Here is a 17,019-nt window from a genome sequence, read left to right on the forward strand (position 1 = left end):
TATATAAATTTTTTTTTTTAATTACTACAGATAAAGTTAGAAGGCAAATGACAAACTATGCAAAAATGCCAGTACTATATATGAGTATATTACACAACATAAAAAAAACTATTAAAAATCAATAAGAAAGAAATGAAACACCCCATAGGCCAGTGGTCAAAGTTCATAAACTAGAAATTCACCAGAAAGAGCTCATCCTTAACAGTAATTAAAAATACAAATTATAACAATAATTCAATACCCCTTTTTACCTATGAGAGAGCATAGAGTAAAAAATATAATTCCCAGTGTTGTTAAGGATATAGGAAGTGGCGCTCAACAGTATGAGTGGGAACTGAATTAACATGCTTCTGCTGGAGCACGCACACACAGCAGTGACTCAGTGACGATGTCACCAGTCACTCAGGCTTTCCTTGCCCCAGTTTCATCACCCATAAAATGGGGATAATAATGCCTCTCTCACTGACTTGTTCCAAGGATTAGATGAGATGGTGTTTGTAAGGCTTCTGACATATATCCCAGCATGTGCTAAGCCCCAATATATCATAGCCGCCATGATTAACAGTATTATACCATCTTCTGGACAAACATAATTTAATATACAGAAAAAACTGCTTTTATTCATGCATGCATGCATTCGCTCAATAAGTTTGTTGAATATACGTCAGACAATGAGATAGTTTAATAAATAAAAATTATTATTCGGCATCATCTGTAATGCAGAGTCTTGAAAACAAGATAATACCTACCATTGGGGGATGTTTAAGTCAATTTTGGTAAACCCACTTAGCACAATATTATGAAGATCAGTACTGGGAAAAAATCCCAAAGAGTTTAGAACAATTGGGGGAAGTGCTTATGTTATAACGTTAAATGATTAAAGCCAAATATAATTGTATAATTTGCACTCAACCATAGTTAAGAAACAACAGTACCACCTGTGCATAGAAAAAAACCCAGTGACTAGTGCTCACTAGTGCTATCTCGAAGGGACAACAAGATGGGTAGGTCACACGTGTCCGGCCATCTTCTGGGCCTCTGTTTGGCCAGGCTGCGCAAGGGGCTGAGCCGCAGACCACATACAGGGGAGCTGGAGGAGGGGCGCTGGCCCGCCTGTTTGAGAAGGGGTCCCCAGGCAGCGTAAAGGAGTCCACCAAGCCGTGGGCGGCCGCCGATGGAAACTGCACCCCTCGTAACCAGGGAGGCAGCATGGTGTAGGGCAGAGGGTTTTATCACAGGTCCGTTCTGACGTCAGGGGCTCTTTCCTGAGAGCAGAAGTGTGCGGAATGTTGCTTGTGCTCTGCTTGCCCCCCAGAGGTTGCCATCCCTTCTGAGTAAAGCCCTGTACACCAGCTTCTGTTGCTGCTTCCCACAGTCCTGGTTCAACACGCATGAATTCAAGTCTGTGATCTGTAACACCATGAGCCTGTGGATTTCAGGTAAGAGGTGCCTGCTTTCTGCCGGGGAAGGCAATTCGGGACCTATTTTTTCCCACCTGAGTATGGTATTGTTTCCATCACAGCCCTTCATTGAAGTAGTTGTCCTTTTCTCTCTTTGACATTAAAGAAAGTAAAAGTGTCCAGTTAGAGCCTAAAAATACAATTTTCCTGCTTCCTCAGAGCAGTTCTGAGACCTTCCTTGTCCCCTTTTTGTGTCCAGCCCAGAACTCAGGAACCCAAAAGCAGTGTGCCAGTTAGAGCATCCCGTCCTTCCACATCCCCCTACCCCGGGTGATGCCAAGTGGCCCGCCTGTGTGGGCCCCCCTGTCTGCGGCACACACAGTGCCAGCGTTATGTTTGCTTTTCAGCTACTTTTCTTTCCCCTCCCCTACTTCCCCCATCTCAACCCAGACATTTTCTAAGGTCACTAAATGCTACCATTTATCATGAGGTTCCTGTGTACGAGGTACTCTGCAAAGTAAGCACTTCTTAAGAAAAGATCTGATTTATTTTTAGAGGGGTAGGGAGAGAGAAAGAGAGGGAGAGAAACAGTGACATGTGAGAGAAACGTTGGTCACCTCTCACACGCCCCCACCAGGAACCTGGCCCACAACCCAGGCGTGTGCCCCGACTGGGAAACGAACCAGTGACCTTCCGGTTCTTGGGAGGGCACTCAAGCCACTGAGCCACACCAGCCAGGGCAAAGTAAGCACTTCTTACATTTCCTGCTGTGTTGGCAGTCTCTAAGATTACTCCTACATTAGGAGACTTGCTAAGAGAACTCAAGGTTGTATTCATGGTTAAGATGTATGGCAGCGGTGTGGTAAGGATATGCAGCCAGATCATAAGGGAAAAGACAGGCAGAGTTTGGAGTTCCTGTGCAGGCTTTTCTATTCTCTCTCCCTCCCGTGAGGAGTTATGCAGAACCCTCTCCTTCTGCAACAAAAACGTAGCAACACGTGTGTGATATTTCTGCCCAGAATCCTACCTGAGAAACAGTGCCGAAGGTTTTTATTGGGAGCTGTCTTGTAGACACCTCTGTCCATTACGTACCCAGATTCCAGAAGGCCACGTGTTTAGCAAGAGCCACATTGTTTTCCGAGCAGCCTGGAAAGAGTGAACCACTCTTATCCACTAGGGAAAATATTCTCCCTCAACTTCATGGTGATATAATTGACATACACCATTGTGTGAGTTAAAGGTGCAATGCAATGCTTTGATGTGCGTATGTATTGCAAAATATTTACCGTAACAAGGTTAGTGAACACATCCTTCACCCCATGTGATTCCCGTTTTTTTGTAGTGGTGGTTATGATGAGAGCACCGAGGATTTACTCTGTAGAAAATTTCAATTAGACAGGGTTGTGGCTCACTGATGTAGTCGCCATGCTGTGCATCAAATCCTGAGACCTTGATCCTCCTATAACTGCAAGTGTGTGTCCTTTGACCATCATCTCCCCATTTCCTCTACCCTCCTACTCCTGGCAGCCACTGTTCTACCATCCGCCTCTGAGTTCAGCTTTTTAAGGTTCTAAACCTAAGTGAGGTCATACAGTATTTGCCTTTCTCCGTCTGACTGACTTCACGTAGCATGATGTCCTCGAAGTTTGTCCATGTTGTCACGAATGGCAGGATTTCCTTCTTTTTGTGGCTGAGTCATGGTCTGTTGTGGGTGTCCCACACCTTCCTGACCCACCCGTTCCCCCGTAGATGACACTTAGGTGGTTTTCACGCCTTGGTTGTTGTAAATAATGCTGCAGTGAACATGGGAGTGCAGATAAGCTCTTCAAGATAGTGGTTTTATTTCCTTTGGCTGTATCTCCAGCAATGAGATTCCTGGATTATATGGTAATGCTATTTTTTATTTTTTAAGAAACTTCCATACTTCTTTCCGTAGTGGTTGTGCCAGTTTACATTCTCACCAACAGTACAAGAGTTCCCGTTTTCCCACATCCTCCCCAGCATTTATCTCTTGTCTTTTTGGTAAGAGCCGATCTAATGGGGGTAAGGTGACATCTCATTGTGGTTTTGGTTTTTTTTTTAATGGGAATTACCCATCTCTTGAGGGTTTTCTTTTTCTGTTTTTTTAAGATTTAATTAATTTATTTTTAGAGAGAGGGGAAAGGAGGGAGAAAGAGAGGAAGAGAAACATCACTGTGTGGGTGCCTCCTGCATGCTCCCAACTGGGGACCTGGCCCGCAACTCAGGCCTGTGCCCTGACTTGGAATCGAACCGGCAACCCCTTGGCTTGCAGGCCAGCACTCAATCCACCGAGCCACACGAATCAGGGCTCATTGTGGTTTTGATTTGCATTTCCTTGTTGAGGAGTGATGTTGAGCACCTTTCCATGTACTTTCGGTCATTGTATGTCTTCTTTGGGAAAATGTTTGTTTCGGTCCTCTACCTATTTCCTAACTGGATTATTTGTTTTGCTAATGAATTGTAAGAGTTCCTTATATACTTTGAATATTAACCCCTCATCAAATGTATGATTTGCAATTGTTTTCTTCCGTTCAGTAGGTGGCCTTTTCATTTTTCTTCTTTTGCTGTGTAGAAGCTTTGTAGTTGGGTATAGTCCCACTTGTTTATTTTTGCTTTTGTAGCCTATGTTTTTGGTGTCATGTCCAAAAATATTTTGCCAAAACCAATGTCAAAGAGCTTCTCCCCCAGGTTTTATTTATTTATTTATTTTCCTAGATTTTGTTTATTTGTTTTTAGAGAGGAAGGGAGGGAGAAAGGGAGAGAGACGTCAGTGTCTGATTGTCGCTCACGGACCCTCATTTGGGGACCTGGCCTGCAGCCCAGGCATGTGCCCTGACTGGGAGTTGAACTGGCAATCATTTGATTTGCAGGCCAGCATTCAATTCACTGAGCCATACCAGCCAGGGATCCCCAAGGTTTTATTTTAGTAGTTTTATGGTTTCAGGTTTTACACTTAAGTTCTCAGTTTTAAATTGATTTTTGTAAGTGGTGTAAGGGATTTGATTTTATTCTTTTGCATGTGAATATTCAGTTTTCCCAACATCATTTATTGAAGAGACTATCCTTTCCTCACTGAGTATTCTTGGCTCCCTTTTCAAATATTAGTTGACTGTAAATATGTGGGTTTATTTCTGGACTTTCAATTCTGTTTCATTGATCTGTGTGTCTGTGTTAATGCCAACACCATACTGTTTTGTTCTCTATAGCTCTTTAATATAGTTTAAAATCAGAGTGTGTGATGCCTCTAGCTTTGTTCTTTTTCAAGGTTGTCTTAGCAGTTCAGGGTCTTTTGTGGATCCACACAAATTTTAGGATGTTTTTGTTCTATTGGAATTTCAATAGAGATTTGCATTGAATCTGTAGATGGATTTGGATAGTATGGACATTTTAACAATATTAATTCTTCTGATCCATGAACATGGAATATCTTTCTGTTTATTTGTGTCTTCAGTTTCTTTAATCAGTGTCATAGTTTTGAGTATATAGATATTTTAATTTCTTGGCTAAATTTAGTCCTAAGTATTTTATTGTTTTTGATGTTATTGTAAATGGGTTTTTCTTAATTTCTTTTTCAGATAGTTTTTTGTTAGTATATAAAAACACAGCAGATTTTTGTGTATTGATTTTGTATGCTGAAACTTTACTGAATTCATTTATTAGTTCTAACTATTTGTGAATCTTTAGGGTTTTCTATATATAATACCGAGTCATCAGCATATAGAGACTGTTTTACTTCTTCCTTTCTGATTTGGATATTTTTTATTTCTTATTCTTGCTCTGGCTAGGACTTCTGGTACTATGTTGAATAGGAATGGTAAGTGTGGACAACTTAGTTTTGCGTTCCTTATCTTAGAAGAAAATCTCTCACTGTTGAGTATTTTGTAGCTGCGGACTTGTCATATGTGGCTTTTATTATGTTTATTATGTTTAGGTATGTTCCTTCTATACCCACTTTCTGAGAGTTTTTATTATGAAAGTATGTTGAATTTTGTCAGATGCTTTTTATGCGTTTATTGAGATGAACGTATAGTTTTTATATTTCATTTTATTAACGTGACGTATCACATTTTTTGTTTTGTGGATGTCATACTGTCCTTGCATCCCAAGGATAAATCCCACATCACCGTGGTGCCTGATCCTTTTACTGTGCTGTTGAATTCTGCTTGATAGTATTTTGTTGAGAATTTTTGCATCTATATTGATCAGGAGTATTGGCCCGTAATTTTCTTTTCTTACGGTATCCTTATCTGGCTTTGTTATCGGTATAATGCTCGTCTCCTAAAATGAGTTTGGGGGTATTCCCTTCTCTTCAATTTTTTGGAAGAACTTGAGAGGGATTGGAGTTAATTATTTTTTAAATTTTATAACATTAGAATTTATCTGTGAAGCCAGCTGGTCTTGGGCTTTTCTTTGTTGGGTGAAGGGTTTGATTACTGACTCAATTTCCTTACTCATTATTCGTCTGTTCAGATTTCCTGTTCCTTCCATGATTTAGCCTTGGTAGGTTGTACGTTTCTAGGAATTTATCCATTTCTTCTAGGTAGTTAGGGAAAGTTTATGTCAGTGTAAGGTCCCAGATGCCAGCTAAGGGCCAGTCTTCCAAGCAGGCCTTTCTAAGGGTAGTAAGTCTACCATGTTAATTCTTTTCTGTGCCCTTTAATCCTTTTAACATATTCAGAGTAAAGAAATTTAGCAGCAAACAAATGGGGGAGCAGCCATTCAAATCCAGACATTCAGACTGAGTACCATGGCAGGGCTAGGTCTTTGACCATTCTGCCATTCTGCCTCCTGTTCTCTGTTTCTCCTTCCTCTCCCCCTTTTCATCCAAGGCTGTTCCTCCTTTTCATAATCCATTCCCAGTAATGAACCTCCTGTCTACGTACTTTGTCCAGCAGAGAAAATAACTGCGTAGAGGCGCAGATATCTCAATTAATCCTTAGTCTTTTCTTTCCTAAACCGAAAAACTGGGGGATACAGCAGAGCTCCTCTAATGTCTGACAGTTCAGGTTCCAAGAAGCCGAGACTCTGAAACACAGTTTCCTTAAAAGGAACGCATTAGTCTCATAAGCATCACTATCAAATATTTAGGGTGACCCTGTTTCTGGTACTCAGCTAAGTGTGCTAACAGGTTGAACAAAACTTCCTAAGGACCTGTTTATTATGCTCCAGGTCCAGTCCTAAACCCTGGAGGTGGGAAGGGGAATGAGACCTGCTCTCAGCCGGCTCACAGTTCAGTGAAAGCAGAGGACATAGACAGGAAAGCAAATATTATAATTGCAGCACCCTCACATCTGTGTAGCACGTCACAGGTTCACACGCCCGTGGTGTGAGCTGGTCAGATCCTCACGCCCACGCTGGCAGGAGGGCTGAGCAGGCTTCACCGTCTGCATCTTCCCTATGAAGAAACCAAAGCCTCCTAGAGAGGAAGGGACACCCAAGACCACAGTGGCAGTGTGGGTCGGGGGGGCTGATGCTTGCTGGAAGCCGGGCCGCCCCGCGACCAGCAGGGGGCAGCCCCGAGGCCTCCGTCTCCTGTCTTCTGCCTCGAGTTCTCTTTGGCGGGTTTTCACGATCACTTTTGACTCCCTCTTAGGAGTGTATCCTTGCCCACAGAGCTATGAGAGTTGGGACTACTCAAAACTGGACCCAGAGAGATTCTGGAGAGAAGAATTAATGCTGCACAGAAGACCAATGAAGGGTAAGGTGCCCCTTTGCCCAGGCCACGCCCAGCCACCGTCTAGCTGCGGCAGCGAAAGGCCTTAGTATTCAAATCTTCAGGCCAGGTTCTCTCTCGTGTGTATCCCCAAACTAGCCACCAAAACCGCTGAAATGTTAATTTGTTAACTGTAGTTAGAGTCAGCACAGCATAAGTGTTGGAATGTGGGGGCCAATATTTTATATTACAACAGTAGATGCCGGTTACTGAGTGTACAGCAGTCCCTCTCTATATCGCGGCCTCACTGTATCACGGGATTTAAAAAATACTATATTTAATTATTTGTCGCGGATTTTTCACTATATCGCAGGATTTTGCGGTACTGTATACGTATGTTGTTAAAGTTACGTAGGTTTAAGAGTGTAGAATAAATGTAAGGTTCCTACTTCACGGGGGGGGGGGTTCTGTATACTGTGTGCCAGGCACCATACTGGGCTCTTCACCCTTTTTATGTAATCCTCACAACAACGCGCTGCAGCGCCCACTAAATCCACAGACGAGGACACTGGAGTTCAGAGAAGCAGCTTTCCCAAGGCCACCTTTCTTACCGCACTCAGCAGACCCGTGAGGAGCGCCACGTGCCAGGCCCAGGCTAGATAAACACTAGGATCACGCGTGGAGGCAAGCACGGGCCCTCACCGTGCAGCCTAATGGGGAACACAGGCAACACGAGGGTACTGCAGGGACTGGGCGCTCTGTTGGAGAATGTGGGTGCCGAGCAGCATGCGGACAGGCGCCCAGTTCAACCTGAGGGGGCAGGAAGTGGCAGGCTGAGATCTAAGGATGTGTGTTTTAGCCCTGGCCAGTGTGGCTCAGTTGGAGCATCATCTTGTAACTGTGGGTTTGGTTCCCGGTCCGGGGCGTGCGATCCCCGTTCTGGGCGTTTACGGGAGGCTACCAATCGGTGCTTCTCTCTTGCATCAATGTTTCCCTCTCTTCTTCTCTCCCTTTTCCCTCTCTCTCAAAAGCAATGGAAAATCGTCCTTGGGTGAGGATTAAAAAAGAAAAAGTAAAATAAAATAAAGGATGTGTATTTTAGGCCGGTAAAGGGCAGGACTACTGTTCCAGACAGAGGGAACAGCATGTGAGAAGACCCAGAGGCCTGAGGGGAACAGAGAGGCATCCCTCAGCAGACTCAGGGCTGCAGAGTGTGGTCCAAGGACCCGCGGCATCAGCATCTTTCTAGATGGACTAAGTCCGGCTCTGCGGTTTGCCGGGATCCCGCGGTGACCTGTAAGCACGTTCCAGTTTGAGAAGCGCGGGGCCGGCACAGCGAAGGGAACACCTGACAGCCTCGGGAGGCGTGTGGCTGCAGCGGTTGGCTGACCGTTAGAATAGCCACTCCTTCCTCGGTTAGAATAGCCACTCCTTTCTCGGAGCCCGGTACTTCGGAGTCCCTTTCCTTCGCATGACAGTTAGGGACCCACTTTCCCAGCGGTCATCGTGGACACACAGGGAGAGAAATCTAACCTGGAAATTGTCTCCAAATTTAATGACATTTCAATGAATGCTCAATTTAACACCTTACGAGATTGATCCACGGTTACTTTTTAAAGCGTTTAATCCACTCTTTATTCATTTCAGTTTTACTGAGTTCTGAGTTTTGTTTTTCTTCTGAATATTCTCTTTTAAAAATGTGGGTTAAGCACTTGTCCTGTGTACTCTGCACACAGTATTTCCTTTAATTGGCTCACCAGCCTTGTGAGTTAGGTAGTATTCACAGCTTTCAACGGGACCAGAGGTCAGGTCACTCAGTACTGGTCTGATTCGCCTGAGGCCAGTTCTCCTGCTGTCGGTGTTGCTCCCGGGGAGGGGGGCATCTCAAAGCTCATAGTCTGCAGTGTCACCCCAGGACATGAAGGAACTGATACCCAACTTTGTCTCTTCCCTAGGAAGAGAGAGATCTTTCTTCTCTTCTAAGACATACTCTCCCAGGAACTCTGACCAGAGCAAGAAGGTCCCCCATCTTCAGGTGAGTAGGGAGGCACCCACCCCGACCCCTTGGAGCCCCGTAAGCTGCAGTGACTTGTGGTCAGTCCCACACCTCTGCACTCCCTGCCCTGTCATCTTGGGCCCTGAATGCTCCCAAGTCCCAGAGCAGTGGTACAGTGAGGGCCAGTGACAATACTGACCCGGATTCCTCCAGCTTGTGCCCGTACCGACTAATACGAGCCTCAGAAACAGGCTGTCCTGCCCCATCGCAGCTGAGCTCTCAGCGTGCAGAATCTGAGCAGCAGGGTGACCACGTGGGTAGAGTGATTCCCTCTCCTCGGTGCCGCGGTGGGGAGAGGGCCCCGGAGCAGTCTTATTTTAAGCCTCATCCCAACGGTGGTCATAACATGAGAACAGATGGAGAAGTACTTTGGACAGTCCATCATGTGCAGATTTTCTTTGAATACATCCTTGCGTATACAGCGTTTCTGCAAGGTCGGTATTGATTATGTTTATTTGGCAAAGGAAGAAATAGACTCAAACAGGTGAATCGCTGGCCCCAGGCCACACGGCTGACCTAGCAGACAGCAGGGTCAGTGTGAGCTCTTCCTGCATCGTCCTGCTACCTCTCCAACAAATAGGCGAGTCTGAGAACTGAAACCAAGCCCGTCTCTGCCTTTATTCCCTGCTCTGCTCTAGAGCTCTCTGGGGCGTGTGAAGGAGGAGCACGATGCCTCACTGAACCACTTCAGCGCTATAAACGTCAGCGGCTTTCGGACAGCCAGCTGCGCTGCGTATGGGAAGTCCATGCAGCTTCCTGCTTCCTATTCAGAAATATTCATATAAAAGCGAAGTGGAGCTTGTTGAGTCTGGTGGACCGCTCGTGTGCCGCGTGGTGGGCCATCTGTTGAGCATCACTAAACTCCCACTCATCCTGAAAGGCAGAACCAAAGTGTCTTCTCTCCTTGGAAGCCCTCCAGCTCTCCCCCAGACAACCCAGCGCGCCCCACTCTGCCTCCTCAGGATCCTTGGCTTGTGCTGCCTCTGGCCTACTATTAGTTGTGCTGCAGTGACTTTTGACCCCTTCCTCTAGAAAGGAGCCCCTCTGATTTGCACCTGCATTTGTACATGGCCGGAGAAAAGATTACATTTCCTGGCCTCCCCTACATCCCCATGTAGCCATGTGACTAAGAGACAGTTAATGAGATATAAGTCGGTGTGCCATATGGCCGTCTCTGGGAACCTTAAGAAAAGAGCTCATATGAATCCTCTGCCCCTTTGCCCCTTTGCCATTCCCTCCATTCTGCTGCCTGGAATGTGAATGTGAAGCCTGGAGTTCTTGCTGCCATTTTGGATGCTAAGAACAAGGTTTCTATCTTAGGAGAGGTGGATCATGAGCTGGAAGAAGTCAGAGGCTCTAAGGACGTATCCCAGCAAAAACAGCATATAAGCTGTGGATTGTCTACCTTCAGACTGTCATGTGGGAAAGGAATTTCTACCTAGCTTGAGCCACTGTTATTCTGAGTGTCTGTCACTCACATACAAACCTAATCCTAACTGGTATTGCCTCTCTAATAAATATGAGATGCTTCCATTTACTATTATTCCCCTGCTAGACTGGCAGCTCCTCTGGGCAGGGACTAGCTCTCAGGGTCTCCCCAGCGACAGACACATTAGTAGTTGCTCAATGGGATGTTTCCTGAAGGAGGCGTGGCGATGGCGTGGACAGTAGCTGTGTCCACGGAGGGAGTACTTTGCCCGTGTTGGCCGACTTCATCTTCATAAGAACCTGTGAGGAAACCAAGGCCATCAAGACATTCGGTGACTTCCCCAAGATCACCAGCTGCTGCGCCACAGGGCCTGGGCTAGATCCCCAGCCCGCCTCAGTCCCCAGCCCGTGCGCTCTCTACATTATCCACTTCTCCCCGCCATGCTCCGGGATGGAGGGCTGAGTTGTCAAGCTGTGCCTGAAGCACTCTCTCACAAGAACAATCAAAAATATCTAGAGCCCTGGCTGGTGCGGCTCAGTGGATTGAGTGCCGGCCTATGAACCAAAGTGTCGCCAGTTTGATTCCCAGTCAGGGCACATGTCTTGGTTCCAGGCCAGGTCCCCAGTAGGGGGCACACAAGAGGCAACCACACATTGGTGTTTCTCTCCCTCTCTTTCTCCCTCCCTTGCCCTCTCTCTAAAAATAAATAAAATCTTTTTTAAAAAATAGCTAGGAAACGGCATGTATACTTTTTTGTATTCCTCTCACTACCACTTGTACTGAATTTGTTCTGTTCTTTTTACCCCCTCTCCTCTGGAGTCTGCTGGTGTAAATTCAAACAACAAGAGAGAATCTTCCTCCAAGAAGCAGTCAGAGGACACCTCACAAATACAGAATACCACGAAAGGTACATCAGCTACCTAAAAGGGCAATGAAAGCTCTTGACTCAATTATTATCTCCAAAACCCTCATTTCTTGGGTTTCAACATAATTTGTCACCCTAGTTTGCACCCGGTTTCTAGCCTGGGCCTTGGCACCAAGTAATATTTTATGAGCAGATGTAGTTGTCTGTTCATTACCCTGGCTGGTTTGGCTCAGTGGATTGAGTGTCGGCCTGCGAGCTAAGTGTCGCTGGTTCGATCTTCCAGTCAGGGCACATCAGAGAAGGAAAACTCTGACTCCAAAAAACCTCCGCTGCCTTGCAGCATACCTCTTCAGGGGAAAGGCTAAGGGAGTAAACCCCGACAGAAAATCCGGAGCCGGAGTCCCTAAGGCGGTTCGACGTTGTAGTCAACACCGGCAACTCCTGCGGCGCACCTGAAGCCAAGCTGTATTGACTCCGTCTTTCCCTTGGACCCTTCAGCTGCGAAGAGAGGGGGGGGTCTGCTGCATGGGCAACAGCAGACCCTCCATATCACCCTGCCCAGGCTCTGTAGCTTCAGCTTCACTGGAGAGAACACTCCAGCGTCATCGCAAGATGTCGATTCAACACGGGAGGAGACAGATACCGTGTCACTCCCGAGTCGGACTGCACAGCCATTCTCGGCGGTGCAGATAGACTTTTAAGAAGCTACACCATCGTCTCTCGAGACGGACGGCTGCCAACGACGACGAGTTGTCTGTTCAGTTCAATGAGCACTAATTAAGTTCCACTTTGTAATGACGAGTCCAGCACAGCTGTAACGTCTGTGGGAAAGCGAGGTGGTGGCAATGGGAGAAAATCGATCTAAGACATGATTATTGCTCCTGCCCCATCAGAAACCAGCATTTATTGAAGTAGGAACTGATTTGTGCCTGGATGTTAATTTACAAATTAACACCCAGGTGACTGTGGGGTCAATGCCGTTGAAGGAAGACTTTGTCATTCACAGTTCTACTGGAAGCAAGAGGCATAGCCTGCCCTGCAGGACCCTGGGGTAAAACGGGAGGGAAATTGTACAAATTTACTTCTGGTGTCTCCCAATGATCTGAATACACTCAGGCATTTTTCCACAAGAGGAAACTCAGATCTACTATAAGCTCTTTGCCTGCGAAGTTTCTTTTGAGAAATCAGCTGATAGTCTTATAGGCACTCTTTTGTAGGCAACTTTCTGCTTCTCTCTTGCTGCTTTTAAGATTCTCTCTTTATCTTTAACCGTTGGCATTTCAATTATGATGTATCTTGGTGTGGTCCTCCTTGGGTCTAGCTTGTTTGGGACTCTCTGTGCTTCCTGGTCTTGTATGTCTGTTTCCTTTGCCAAATTAGGGAAGTTTTCCTTCATTATTTTTTCAAATAAGTTTTCAATTTCTTTTTCTTCCTCTTCTCCTTTTGGCACCCCTATGGTTCGGATGTTGGCATATTTAAACTTGTCCCAAAGGTTCCTAAGCCTCTCCTCACTTTTTTGTGTTGTTGTTTTTGTTTGTTTGTTTGTTTGTTTGTTTCTTCTTTTTTTTCTGGTTGAATGTTTATTTCTTCCTTCCAAATAGTTGGTTTGAATTCCAGCTTCTTTCCCTTTACCATTGGTTTCCTGTATATTTTTCTTTATTTCACTTTGTGTAGCCTTCATTTCTCCCTTTATTTTTTTGCCGTACTCAGCGAGTTCTCTGAGCATCCTTATCACCAATGTTTTGAACTCTGCATCTGATAGGTTGGCTGTCTTTGTTTCATTTAGTTCTTTTTCTGGGGATCTGTCCTTTCATTTGGGCCACATTTCTTTGCCTCCTCAATTTGGCAGCTTCCCTGTGTTTGTTTCTGTGTATTAGGTAGAGCTACTTTACTCCCTCTCTTAGTAGCATCGCCTATGTAGCAAAGGCACCTGTACATTGTGTGGGGCGGAGCCTTAGGTTGTTGCCACAGTGGGGCCACTCTCTTCACTGCTTTGTGTCTGTTTCTGATGGGGGACTCTGAAAAGGGGACAATGCCACTGCCTGGTTTCTGGCAATTTGCCCAGCTCTCGCCCTGTTTCCAGTCTCTTCACCCACTTCCCAAATGCAATTGGCGCCCTTCCAGTTGCTGTGGGCCCTTTAAGCAGGGAAAATCTGGCAGTTTCTTCTGCTGCCCCAACCCCCACTGGTTTTTACAGCCAGAGGTACCTTCTCAGTGCTGGAACCTTGGGCTGTGCTGTCTGGCCTGGGGCTGGGATCACTCACTCCTAGGTCGTCCCTCCTGATTTTTATCTACCACTTATGAATGTGGGGTTGTCACTTTCGCTGCCACCTCCACTTGTCCAAGCCCCACCACCTCTCTACCCCATCTCCGCAACTCCATGCCTCCTACCCGTCTGGATGAATGTGGCTTCTTTAAATCCTAGGTTGTTGGACTTCCATGTAGCTTGATTTTTTGATTGCTCTGGTCGTTATTTATGTTTGAGATCTGGTTGTAATTCTTTCTCTGGCTGCACAAGGAGGTGAAGTGTGTCTACCTAACACCTCCATCCTGATCCAAAGTCCTCTTTTGTTATTTATAATGAGCATTTTTCAATCACACCTGAGTGTATGCTAATAAGATGTCTCAGATTAAGGCCCCAGAAATCATCAAAATGTGGTCTGGTTACCGGAAGACCAAACATGATTAGAGGACGGGAACTTTTAACTCCCCCCAACCCCCAATATTCAGAGAGGAGAAGGGGACTGGAGACTGAGTTATAGAAACTCTTGAACAATGTGATTTGATGAATTTCATGTTGCTGAACACATTGATGTGCCTGAAGAGAATTTTCAAACTTCCCTGGTTCTTTTTACTGTACTGGTGGCAAAGCTCAGTAAAGAGCTCTGGCTCAGAGACAGACAGGTCTGCATACAAGTCTTAGCTTTGTGAACTTGGACAAATGAGTTATTTGCTCTGAGCATCATTTTCTTAACAAACTGAAGAAAAGCAGGCGTAATTTTAATGAGAGTTAAACAAAATATACTGTATGCACATATTTTGACTTACAGTGTTTATTACATTGTGATTGTCATCACCACCTCAGGGAAACCTTATAGTGCCGTGACCTAGGAATTACCGTCTTCATTCTATAGCGTAGGAAACAGAGAGAGACAGACAGACAGACATATAATCTTTAGCAGTTTTTTATCACAGATTTCTTGATAGGTACCTTTGTTTTTGTTTTTCTCTTAATGTCTTTATTTTATCTTTGTTCTTGAAGGATTTGCTGGATACACAAATTTACCTCAATGAGCCGGTGACTTTATTCTGCTGTCTTCTAGCTTCCAGTGTTACTGTTGAAAACTCTGCAGTAATTCTAATTATTTATTTATAGATGATCGAATTATTCGTGTAAAGATGGGTTCACTGCTAGCTCTCATACAGAAAAACCATAACTTTGTGCAAGAGCTGGATGTTTTTCTCTTATATTTTTTAAATTTATTAATTTTTTTTAGAGAAGAGGGAAGGAAGGGAGAGAAACACCCATGGGAGAGAGTAACATTGATTTGTTGTCTCTCGCTTGCATCTAGCCTGGGACCAAACCCTCAACCCAGGCCTGTGCCCTGTCTGGGAGTCGAACCTGCGACCTTTTGCTTTGTGGGATGATGCCCGACCAACTGAGCCACACCAGCCAGGGTTATTTTTTCTCATTTAATTACAACACCTTTCCTGATCCTGCTTAGCTTTTTTAAAAAGCCTTTAGTGTCCCCTTATCCTGTAGGCTTACTTTAACCTATAGAGAACTCTATCATGGCACCTGAGTTAGTGTTACTCTTGTTAACTTGCATGTCTTTTTTTTTCTCACTAAAATGTGAGCTCCTTGAAGGTAGTCTACTTTTAGCACCTAGCAGAGGCCCAGCATGTAGTAGGTGCTCAGTAAATGTTTGTTGGATGGGTGGATGGATTAATAAATGGATACATCTTTGGCCTTAGGTGTATATCTGGATAAAATGCAAGTGAAATTGTATGAACTCATTTGAGCTACTTCCTCTGGTATCTCCCAGTGATCCGAATACACTCCGCATTTGCACGCTGATAGGAGACCGAGATCTACCATAAGCGTTTTCTTGTCACAGCCAACCAACTCCAGTATCTTTTTTTTTTTTTTTTTTTTTTTTTGCTGCTATTGCATTGACAGATCATTCTGGTCAGACTCTGGTGTTGAGGAAAGCTACACAGCAAGTCAAGAAGATGTCAGAAGCAAAAGTATATGAGAACATGCTTCCTAAGAAGGTGAGCACGTGATTGTACACTTAATCATAGAGATGATTTAGAAGGGTGAGGGGATATGGCTGTAGAGATGTCAGGGTAAGAATTGGGGTATTTCTCATAGACTCAGGTGATACAGCCAGGAAATCTAACAGCTGAGTAACCATTCTGTCTGAATTTCTCCAGGGATTTAAATTACTTGCTGGAAACTCAGGAGCCTGGGTGTAATAGAGAGAGAACACTGAGTCTCTGTTTCCTAATCTATAAAGTAGAGACAGTAATTCCTAAGTCAGGGCATTGAAAGGTTTCCCTGAGGTCGTGATGACAACGGTCCTATAATAAACACACTTGTGGGCGCTGTACTAAACCTGCGCAGGCAGTACATTTTAATTGCCACGGTCCTCTGAGATAATCAGTCCAACTGTTCTTCAGCTTATTGGTGAGGAATAATATAGCATGCTCAGAGCAAGTGACTGATTTGTCCAAGTTCACAAAGCAAATGGGTGATAAACCCAAGACGCGCATGCAGATCAGTCTCGCTCTGAGCCTCAGCTCTTTACTGCGGAACCTTGTTCCCAGCACTGTCCACAGACCGCCGGCCTCGCTGTGATCTCTCTCCTCCCCTCCCCCAACTGATCCCCACAAACCTCAGTGCTTGGGTGTTGGGGAGAGGCCCTCAGGACCCTGAACAGGGCAAGCGGTTATGGGGCTTTCCCAAGACACGGACGAGCAAAGGGGTCATGCCATGGCATTTGGGCCACATACAGCAAGTATTGCAGGAGATTTCTTGGACCGTCTTCATTTCTTTGTATTTATTGCCACTGCCTGTTTTCTGTCAGCATTTAGCATGAAACTTTTGAGAAGTTGCAGGGCATGGTGGAAAAAGGAGACAGACCCGGGTTCAAATCTTGGTGCTGCCTCTAATCAGCTGTGTGACTGGAGCAAGCTGTTTAACTCTTCTGAACTTCTTCTCTGAAATTGGGAAAACGCAGCCCAGCAGTGTTATTATGGTTCCATTTTTGTTTTTGATTTCAAGTCCCCTGAAGCCCGAGTGCAGCAGAGGGCAGGCAGGTCAGCTCCCCAAACACACAAGTCTCAGGGATGTTAGGAAAGGAAAACGGGTACTGGAAGCCAAAAGACCAATTCTCTGATAAGCTTAGTGGATCATAGATCCACTTTGGATTTTTCCAGACTCTGAAAAACTTTGTTTTTCTAAATAAATTCATTAAAACCAAATGGCTGCTATCTGTCATCACCATCATTTCATAAAAGAAAAGGCGTCAGTATAAGAAAGTAAAGAAGACCATCTCAGGATAAAAGAGAGTCCTTAAAGTGAGTTAAGTT

The 17,019-nt window shown here is 45.0% G+C and overlaps 1 protein-coding gene across 1 annotated transcript in view; it reads left to right on the forward strand.

Annotated features, from left to right (window-relative positions):
• The window catches only part of FAM227A (family with sequence similarity 227 member A), a 38,308-nt gene that overhangs the window by 14,132 nt on the left and 7,157 nt on the right, over window positions 1-17,019 (forward strand). Inside the window, 5 exon segments of the mRNA XM_090275086.1 lie at window positions 1,316-1,439; window positions 7,015-7,119; window positions 9,030-9,109; window positions 11,379-11,466; window positions 15,605-15,699. Coding sequence (XP_090131212.1) covers window positions 1,316-1,439; window positions 7,015-7,119; window positions 9,030-9,109; window positions 11,379-11,466; window positions 15,605-15,699 — 492 coding nt within the window.

Source organism: Furipterus horrens, unplaced genomic scaffold (assembly GCF_987537825.1).
Source record: "Furipterus horrens unplaced genomic scaffold, mFurHor1.1.pri manual_scaffold_4, whole genome shotgun sequence".
NCBI classification, from domain to species: Eukaryota; Metazoa; Chordata; class Mammalia; order Chiroptera; family Furipteridae; genus Furipterus; species Furipterus horrens.